Raw genomic sequence first — 10,151 nt, 5'->3', positions numbered from 1 at the left:
CAACAAAGTTGGACTGCTGGCCTGGGTAAATCTATATACAGATGACTTTTCCAAAGCAGTGCATCGTTTCCCAGTGAAATACACGACCTCTTCTTACCTATGAAATTGTGATTGAAGACACCTGTGAGCCAGCTCTGTGCGAGATGGCAAAGGAGCAAAGCTTTGGCATTTGGGCACACTTCTCTTTGTTTCTTTGCTCAGGCCTTTGGTGAGCACAGAACTCATCTAGGTAGAAAACTTTTGACCATACAGGATCTTTTGGATCCATTGTCCCCCAAACATGTCAATGTGTGGCCCTGTTGTCATGACAAGTTAAAAACAGCAGCACAAGTGACACAAAGAAAACATGGCAAAAGAGGAAGAAGAGAGGCCCAGTGAAGAAAGGATGTGGTGAGACACTGCACTCCCATAATCTCCAGGAGATCCTGGTGTCACATTCTTCTTTTGGTTTATTTAAATTTAATTGATTCATTAAAGTTTTTTTAAATCATCAAAATAAAATATATGCAGTTAAAATATGTCATCAAAATTTAAATATACAATCAAACACATTTATTCAAAACTATCAGAACATAGATACATCTGCAACTATGAAGCTTAAACCTATTCCAAAATCCTAAATCCTATTGTTGATGAATCCTATAGTTGATGAATCCTATTCTTGATGAATCCTATTGTTGATGAATACTTTTCTTGATGAATCCTATTCTTAATGAATCCTATTCTTGATAATCCTAAAGCCTAAATCCTATTCTTGAAACATTCTTTGGACAGTTTACAGGTTCTTCCTGATCTTGGAGGAAAGAGCATTTCTGGACTGGAGGCAAGGACTTTCTTGGTAAGGGAATATCAGAAATGTCCAGAGAAAACTTCTTGGAAAGACTGTAGCCAGTCGTATCTGTGGAGACACAAAGTTTAACAGAGCCTGGAATGCAAACCTAAAGCATCTGAAGCTCCGTATTTAATGGGACAGATTCCTTGAAAATTTCTAAAGAGCTGCACAGGGAAACATGCTCCTGCTGGCTGCAACTTGAAGCAGACCAGAGGAAAACCCTGCCCCACTTCCACAGAGCTGCCACAGGAACAGCCTGGCCTCTGGGCTGCCCTGGGACAGCAGGGAGCCCAGAGCCCTGTGCTCTCCAGCCATGGCTCAGCTGCACATGCACCCTGCTGCTGCTCTCCCTGCCCCACAGCTGAGCAGCCCTACAGCTCCACGGGGCACTGCCAGCAGCACAGCTCATTGCAGGGCACATGCAGGGCACAATGTGTACAGCCATTGTGTAATTCAAGCCAATGTTCCCTGCCAATGTGCACAGCCTCTCTGGGCTGCCACAAGACCCTTCCTCCCAACAGAGAGCGGCCCAGCTCCCACCTCACCTCTGTGTGAGACTGATCCATGCTTGGTCTTCACCTTGTCCTCAGTCTGCAGTTGCTTCAGGCTGATCCATGCTTAGTCTTCACCTTTTCCTCTGTCTGGATTCACTTGAGGCTGATCCATACTTCATCTTTACCTCGTCATCAGTCTGCTGTTGCTTCAGGCCCCCCATGTCATGACTAGGAAGGGCAATGCTGATAACAGAGCGGGGGCAGATGCACACCCTTCCTTAGTATTTTGTCATTTCTGGCACAGCTGAAAAGTCACGTCCGGTGGTGTCCAGCTCAGAAATTTGTCCGCTTTCTGGAGAACATCAAACCTTCACCAGCCCAGAAGGCTGTTGAGGTTTTCCTGCACGTGTGGAGGTGTGCTGTCAGCAAACTTAATGATCTGGCTGCCCAGTGCCTCGCAGAGGGCACAGGCCAGCTTGGTGACCACAGCGCAGACGTTGGCGCTTCGCACAGGCAGCGCCTTGTTCTCCAGGCAGGACCAGAGCACGGGCAGGGCGTAGCGCTCGACCGCTTCAGGGCTCCTGGCATGAACCCACTCCACAAGCTCTGCCGGGAGAGCGACACAGCTGCTTACCCACCAGCCTCCATGCAAACAGGGATCTACCTCTGCTCTTGCCTCTTGGAAGCCTCTCGGGCCAAGATCAGTGAAACAGCACACACAGCCCCACAACCCAGAAATGGGCAAAGCCGCTGATCATCCTTGAAACACAACCACCAACCCCTCGGGACTAATATCTCCAACCAGAGCCTTGTACTTGTGGCAGACTTTGTACCTTTACTCAATTATTGCACAATTTCTTTCTGCATGAACAATGAATGAAACGTCAAATTGCCTACTATTTCCATTTACAAGTTGTCTAAACCCACGTAGAAGATTTGGAAATGCACCCTAGAGAGACAATTGAGAGATTCCTAATAAAAGCAATTATTCCATTTTTGTAACTTTGATGTCAAGGGCCAAAAGTCTAATCTGGCTCTCCCCTTTGCTCCATGGCCCACAGCAAAGGGCAGTATTAGAACACACTCCAAAACTCCAGCCCACCAGAGATGGCTGCTACTTGACAGCTGGATGAGAACCACCAGAGACTAGCTGGTGTCTTTGGCAGAATGCTTTTGTGGCTTCCAACAAAGAGCTGTTTCAAACCTCAGGGTGTCTTGGAGAATTACCCAGACCCATTGCCCTGGCATTTGCCCTGTCACTTGAGCATCTCCACATTTTAATGACATTTCCCCTCCCAATGTTAATAGCATTTCTTCTTAAAATGTGCACTGAAATAGGGGCATAGAGAGAGAAAAAGGCTACATAGGGGACTGAAATTTAGCCAAAACACAAGGGTTTTCTCAGATTGCCTCTGGAATCTGCTCTCTGCTCATTTTCTGAACTGAACTATATCAAACACAGACAAAAAGTGACTACCAACAGGCTCCTTGCATGGCAGATTTGGCTGAAAGATCAAAACCTGAAATGCTCAGGAGACCAGTCTTGTTTCCTGATCAGGCAAACTGTTATGTAGTAGCCATTTACTATTCTGTGGTGGAAGAAACTTCATTTCCTCTATGCTGTTAATCCACCAGCAGTCATCAACATTGAAAGAGCTCCTGAAAGTACCCAAAACCAATTTGGCTAAGCAGGAAAAGGGTTATGGTACCCATTCAAAAACTGGACTTCATTTGAGTTTAAATGCAATTAAAGACACTGGCCACTATGGGACTTGAGAAGGGCCCCAGTGAGAGCTCAGCACCTCCTGATGTGGAGGAACTACTCTACTGTCTGTTCACTGGCATTCCCTGTAAATACTCCCTCGGAGACCTCTTGGCTTAGAAGGGGAGGCCGTACCTGTGATACGTTCCGTGACATCCAGCAGAGCTTGGCCACTCAGTTGTCTCCATTGGTGGCAGAGCTCTTTCATCAGTGATACTTCATCTACAAGTGAAACACACGTTTCTGTTCACTCTTCTGAGGGCATAGGAGAGAGGACAGTGGCAAGGGAAAAAGCAGGGGCAACCCCATTTTATACAATAAAGTCCATTTCTGCTGATTTTTTAATCCTTTTCTTCTTTCCTTCCAGCCTACTTGTTGGTGTTTAAAACGCCAAAAGAAAAGCTCTCCTTTCACATTTGTAAATCCAAAGTTGTCTGCTCCACCAGGAGCTATGTTAAAATATTTCACATCAGGGTCCTCAAGAGTTCAGTCACATGGAAGCAGTGAAAAGGTTCTGCATCGCAGAGCCAAAAGGAAGAAGCCCATACTTGGGACACAGAGAGGCACTGAGTCAGGTAATCCCTGACTTCACAGAGCAGCTGAGGTGGAGAAAGTGGAAACTCCCCTTGAAGACCTGCCTCTTCAACACTCCATTGTTCAGCCATATTCCCCCAGTGTGGCATTTTCAGACCTGACATCAATCTGTGTGGCAGAAAAATTTACAGCTGCCCTTGCCTCTGTAGGTATTTGCCATTTCCTTCTTGTCCCATGCAAAACAACGTGTGGAACAAGGCATCATTGACAGATGGATTTTGACCCATGTGTTATAAAGAAATGAACTTGATGAATCCTATGGTCCCCTTTGAAAAAAGAAGACAAAGAAGAAAGGTGGAAAACAGGCAGCTACTGCCTATAATGTAGAGCCTTCCAGGTGGCTGCTGTGCAGAAGCTCTGATGGGCCGGTGTCCCTTCATGCCTACAGCAAAGCTGTTCATTTGGCAAGTCAGACGGGGCCCAAGCAAACTCCAAAACCCCTTTGCCTCTGAATTGCAGCAAAGCTCTAGTCCAGGACTTGCTCTTCAGACCAGCAGCACAGAGCCAAGGGCTCCTGGGACTGTTGGGAAATGCTGCTGCACATTCCAGCCAGTTGGGGATGGTGCATAAGGACTGCACCTGCACAGCTTCTGGTGGGTGTCAGCTGGAGCATTCCACAGACAGCAACAGCTACCAAGGCACTCAGCGTTCTCTTGTGTCGGAGAGACAGAGACACAGGTGAGGAGAGTCCATGCCAGGGCTCAGCCTTACCTAAATGCACAACAGATTGGTCCAGAGCCGTCATAGCTGCAGCATGAACCCCGGGATCCTTTGAGTTTAGGTTCTTTGTTATGCCTTCAACCAAAAGGATCATCAATGGGTTCATGGCATCCTGCAGGAGTCCTATGATTTCTGCCAGCGCCTCCAGCGCCTTCTGCTTCACTTTCTTATGTGTGTCACAGATTCTCAGGCCAAAATAATCAAAAATCTGTGAAGAGAACAAACAACATGAAAGCTTGATTAAAATGACCTTTTTTGAAGAAGCGATGTAGAAATGAGCACTCAGGAATCTAAAAGATGAAAGTGATCCTTTCTCTCAGGTCAGCCCTTGCTTGCACATTTTCACTGTTTTCCTGTGGGCCACTCACTGGAATGGTTGCACAACCTCATGCTGCTTGAAAGATTTTCATCTGTTTTTAAGAGGTTTGGGTGGGGACAGAAAAATTCCTATGGTGTTTCTCTCATCCTATAAATCATTGAATCAATTCCATTTATTAATTCAAAAGACTACCTTTGCTTTACAAGTATGGAAGCAGATGTTTACAATGCCCAGTTTTTTATACAGTTGCCTCAAGTATTGAGGGCAGCTATGATTTTGCCTAAACTATGGCTGGAGGAGATCTAAGTTTTATTTTCTCTGTCTCAGAACCTGTGTCTGGAGAAGGGCAGGGCTCAGATCAACTCTTCCAGGATCCAGACCATTGCTCTGACTAACAGGTGGACTTGTGAAATATAATGTGCTGTACAGCTCTCATTCCAGCAGGTTCAGTCCCTTGACAGCCACATTATCAGGCACACTTTTCTGGAAAAAGGGGAAAAGCAGCTACAGGGAGGAGAAGGGATGGATCTGTCCTTATTTGTTTTCTTCCTTTCCAAAGAGAAAAAAAAGGCCCCCCAAGAAGGGTGAGCACCATCTTTACCAAGAGGAATAGGGACGAGGATGGAAATGAGTTTTACCTGTGCAAGACAAGATGGAGTTCACAGAAGTATCATTTTAAAAACATTTTGTTTAAACCAACCCAGCCTGATACTTCTCTTCCCCATGCAAACCCATTTTTTCTCTAGAAAATAATTGCCATGTCTTCAATGGCTCAATTCCCTCCACTTAACCCAACTGGGAGTAGGAGACAGCAGAGGTTACACCAGCAGAAAATTCTGCCATCATCTGATGAACAGCAGCAATAGGCACCTGCCAGAAAAATACAGCTGGACTGAAATAACTTGTCCTGAAGCCTGGAGCTCAATTAATTTGTCTGGATAAGAAGGGCCAGTCTGTCCCAAACAGCCAGGATATAGTGCCAAGACACACTGAATTAACTTTACTTCCGCAGGCTTGGGAAAGGAGCTAAATGAAAGGAGCAATGAAGATATCCTACATACTTGGACAATGTTAGTGGAGATCAGCTGGGGTCTGGTTTTGGACAGGTCTAGGAGGAGTGCCACTCCTTCCATCCGTGTCTGGAACGCCTTGGCTTCCAGGAGATGGTAAAGCTTCTGGAGCAGCTCCCTTTCTTCCACAGATGCAGGTAATGTGACCTGGGCTCTTGCACGGTGTAGGCGGTGTCCACCAGTGGCAGACTTTGCCCTGGAAAACAAAGTCAAATTAGGATCTGTTTCTGATAATCCCTTCAGTTAATTGTGAGCCAAACATCTTGGGGAGCTTTCCTAATGATGTGATTTCAAGCTAGAAAATCATGAGGCTCTGAAGTGAAGAACAACGTGGACCTCATGACAATCATTATGGGAAACAATCTGCAAGTCACATTCTTCTAGTGCTCACGCAGGAAAACCAAGGATGAGATGCATCTGCTCTATCTTCAGATGGCTTCTAAGACACACAGGCCACGTTACTTTGTGGGGAAAGAGAGACACTGCTTCCAAGTTTAAATGCCTCCTCATACGGGATGTGTGTGTCTTACAATAAGGAAACTCATCACTCTGGAGAAGTGTCTCTACAACCAGGCATGACAATCTGCAAAAGTAGCTCAGATGCATCTGAACAGATGAACAGGGGCATAGCTAAATGATCCAGAAAATCAGTAACAGAGAGAAAAACAGAAATCAGACATCCCAGAACTACGCTCACATTTCATTTGCTTCCCTAGAAACTAGATGCACAGCGTAACAAACCCACTGGGAATAATCCTCTTGGATCAACCTGCCTCTTCCATGAGAATGGGAAGATGCTAGCTATGCTACTGAGGCATGTGGTCACTTTCTTGCCACTGCTGAGCATGACAGAGCTAAATAAATCCCCCTCTGTTGTCAGAGGAAAACAGTACAAGTAGCTCTGCCACTGGCATGACGAGACAGCAAGGACCAAATTCCTGTCTTAAATGCTGATTGCAGCACAGGGGGAAATAAACCAAACACGCTGTCCATCAAGCAAACTGTAGGAAGGGCAGGAATCACAAGACAAAAAGTCCACCTTGAGATACCTGTTGACCAAAATGGCTTAGGAATTGTCTTGCTCCTTACTACTCAAACTTGGTACTGCTGTTTGAGGGTAACAAAACCAACAATCAGCTAGACCAAACCTCATGGAAGGGAACTGCTTGTTTGAGGAATGGCATCCTGCCTCTAGACTGGGACTTCTCATTAAAACACCCATCTAAAAAGGACTCCACTTGGATGAAAAAAACCCTGGTTGAATTTACTTGTCTCAAGTCAGGCAGCACAGACTTGGCCCTCTCCTAGCCTCCACAGCCCTGCCCTTGCCACTGCACTGGATCATCTGAACTGCAAGCAATGGGTGACTTTTTGTCGCCCAGTATTTGTGGAAAGCCCTCCAGAGAAGCTGTGTTCAACACAATGCAGAAATAGATATTTTTTATCCTAGAGCATTTGTAGGGAAAGGAAACAATCTTTGGCACTGGTCATCTCCATCAGAAAGATGTGCCTGAGGAAGAGGCATGTGAAGCATGTCATGGGCTTTGTCACATCTGGCAAAAGTGCTCAGTACCGTTTGCTAGGAGGTGATGTGGCCTGGGGCTCCTTGGAGCCTTCATTCCTCTTCTTCACCGGCTCCTGCACAGGTGGGCGTTCAGCCTTCTGGTTTTCCATCCCCTACAGAGACACAGAGAAACCCCATCAATCTTTAGAATAGAACTAGGAAATTCCCTCTTTAAAACACCAGTTAGAACCAGGATCACTGCTACCAAGGCCTAGGGAAACATTTCCTAACTTACAGAAATAAACAGACCAGAGATTCAGTGATGCCAGCTCTTTGTTTTTGGTAGCCCAAGGCAGGTTATGGGTGCTACCAGACTGAGCTGCTGTCTAAAATCCCAAATTTATGAGTTTTGACCATAAATGGGAATTATGCAAACTGGTAGGCAATGAGTGGTCTTAAAGGAAGCAGCAGAAAAAATTGGACTCTTTGGGGGTTGGCCCATTGTGTTGGAAGTTGATTTGGTTCAACACTTACTCTCCCTGCCCCTGCACAAAGAAAAACTCCCTTCTGTAATGTAGATAAAAAGAATAAAATCCCTCCCAATCAAAAAAATGATTTTCCACTGGATGCTGCTGAATTTACCAAGCTTCTTCCAGCTCCACAGGGCTTGACAGCAGGGCAGTATTCCTAAAATAATTGTAGTAATTAGGATTGACTTGGACATCTTTTGTATACTTGGAAATTTTCTTGGTAGTACTAAGAGACTTAGAGTCTCTTTTGCAAAGACTCTGTTATGTTCAGAAGCACTATTGTCACTTAATTGCTTTACTGAGGGCATGGTAGGGAGAGTGCTGTGGGGGCTTACACGTGAATGTAAACCCATTTTCTCCTCTCTCCCTTTCCTCTTTGTGACCCATATTCAAAGTATTCAAAACCCTACTTTTCCCCCAAGAATACAGTTCCTGTGTGGTCTGCAGAAGAACAGGCTGAGGATTAACAGCTCATTTTCAGGAATAAAATGATTCAGCAAAAGAGGAATGAGATACAGACACATTGGGTATATTTGATCTCCTATTAGCAGTGGCAATACTTGCACAAAGGAGACATTTGTCCTGCCAAGCACTTACTTTCTTCTTAATTCTCTTCAGGATATCTTCCAGGTCATGCGTGGAAAGAGATTGTTCCAAAAGCTTTTGAAATTTTTGATTACTAAGCAACATCTTCACCATCTCCTGTCCATAATGCCTGAGGAAGGAAGGAAGGAAACAAAAGAAAAGTGAACAAAGGAAGAGTGTTAACAGAAGAGGCTGATGCCTTAAACTCATCCGGTGCAATGTTTGCATGAGAAGGCGTTACCTAGACTCAGCAAAGAGGGAGATTTACCTCACTTGACACTGCACAGTGCTGTCAGCTGAACACAAGAGGCAAGAGGAGAATGTGGGCCAACAGAAAAATACCATTTCTCTCTGAAACTGGGGGTGTGCTTCTGTGGGATCAAAGGATCCCAGGCAACAAGGGAAACACATCTGCTTTGTTGTCAGAGCCTATTAGCAGTGTTCTGCTGCCCTTGCACATACATTTTCCTTCCTTTAACTGGCAGGGAAGCCAGGACAAAACACCTCATCCTTGCTTTTGATTATTCTATACTATCTGTATACACATGGGCAGCCAGTTGCTCTGGTGTTCTTGGCAGCTATTAATGGGAATTTCATCATCAAAGGAAGGGGATTTTGGTGGCTTGGGGTGATTTTGCCACTAGGAAACCACAATTTTCTTCAAGAAGAAATTTGGAGGTCACTGAGCCACAGATAATAGCACTCTAGAAATCTGCAGAAGAGGTTTAGAAAGACTGAATACATTGGCTAAAGACCTCTAAAATATTTCTAGGGAAGTCTTAAGTTAATGAGAAACAGATGTTTGGCATCCTTCAGTGATGAACATTAGCCTACACTTGGCTTTCTCTTGTGCGCCTAAGGCTAAACAAAACTGTTGGACTGGCTAATCAGAGCTCTTGTAATCTCAGTAAAGAATCTCGCAAGTCACAGGGAGCTGGCAATGCTCCTTGCTGCCAACCTCAGGTTACCCAGTACAGTCATTTCCCCAGACAACCCAGAGCAGTGGTCACAGCACCAAGCCTGACAGAGCTCAAGAAGCGTTTGGACAATGCTCTCAGGCACGTGGAGTGACTCTTGGGCTGTCCTGCACATGGCCGGGAGCTGGACTGGATGATCTACATGGCTCCCCTCCAACTCTGCATATTCCATGATTCTATGCCCCTTAGCCACACTGTGAGGTCACTTATTATTGCCTTGAGTTTCCACTCTTTCTGGTTTTAGCTTAAAGCCAAACACAAAACGGTTTTCCTGTTTTAGGAGGTGAAAGAAGATCATTACCTCATGTCCTTGTGACTGTCCTGAGCAAGTGTCCCTGCCACCTGTGCCAGCCTCTCAGCCCTGGGTGAGCCTGCAAGCTTCGTGACTCCCATTTTCTCCATCAAGGACAGGAGGAGTTCGGCCGTACACTTCTGTGCCGGGACGTAGCAGCTCCTGGGAAGGAGAGAGCAAACCCTGGGACACAGGGAGAAGGAGCAGCAGCAGCACAGGCCTTGGCCACAGCCTGCTCCCTGTCCTTGCTGGGGGAAGGAGCCTGGCTTCTCCCTGCAGCTGCAGACACATGTAGAAGGTTCTGTCCTCAGATAAACACAAAGTTAGCATTGTACAGATGGGCTGTCTGCATGGAAAAGGGAAGCATTCAGTCTCCCTGCACTATTGGATGCTCAATTTCTTTCCCGAAGTTTACTCAGAGAAAGATTAAAGTAATAGGTTACATATGAATTATTTAGAAATTAAGGACAAT

The 10,151-nt window shown here is 45.6% G+C and overlaps 1 protein-coding gene across 3 annotated transcripts; it reads right to left on the bottom strand.

Moving 5' to 3' along the window:
• Positions 1 to 2,165: 2,165 nt before the first annotated feature.
• LOC135307537 (TOG array regulator of axonemal microtubules protein 2-like) lies at positions 2,166 to 9,766 on the bottom strand. 3 transcript variants are annotated; one of them, XM_064431954.1, is made up of 6 exons: positions 9,689 to 9,766; positions 8,423 to 8,540; positions 7,938 to 7,982; positions 7,365 to 7,468; positions 5,783 to 5,987; positions 2,166 to 4,610 (listed from the first exon to the last, which is right to left on the bottom strand). In XM_064431954.1, exons 1-6 carry the CDS (start codon positions 9,691 to 9,693, stop codon positions 4,149 to 4,151), a joined length of 939 nt encoding a protein of 312 aa, XP_064288024.1. In that variant the 5' UTR covers positions 9,694 to 9,766; the 3' UTR covers positions 2,166 to 4,148. The 3 variants fall into 3 exon arrangements, with proteins under 3 accessions (XP_064288024.1, XP_064288025.1, XP_064288023.1); XM_064431955.1 differs by lacking the exon at positions 9,689 to 9,766 and having other exon boundaries at positions 2,166 to 3,310; positions 4,394 to 4,610; positions 8,423 to 8,575; XM_064431953.1 differs by lacking the exons at positions 7,938 to 7,982; positions 9,689 to 9,766 and having other exon boundaries at positions 8,423 to 8,561.
• Between the last annotated feature and the right edge of the window lie 385 nt (positions 9,767 to 10,151).

Source organism: Passer domesticus, chromosome 9, assembly GCF_036417665.1.
Source record: "Passer domesticus isolate bPasDom1 chromosome 9, bPasDom1.hap1, whole genome shotgun sequence".
Taxonomy (NCBI): Eukaryota; Metazoa; Chordata; class Aves; order Passeriformes; family Passeridae; genus Passer; species Passer domesticus.
This window is presented reverse-complemented; position numbering and strand designations above follow the sequence as displayed.

Excerpts from the sequence above, each read along its gene's own strand:
- LOC135307537 (XM_064431954.1), bottom strand. Across the intron at positions 7,983-8,422 it reads TGAAGAGAATTAAGAAGAAA|GAATACTGCCCTGCTGTCAA; the intron begins GTAAGTGCTTGG and ends CAATTATTTTAG. Across the intron at positions 5,988-7,364 it reads ACATCACCTCCTAGCAAACG|GGCAAAGTCTGCCACTGGTG; the intron begins GTACTGAGCACT and ends TTTGTTTTCCAG.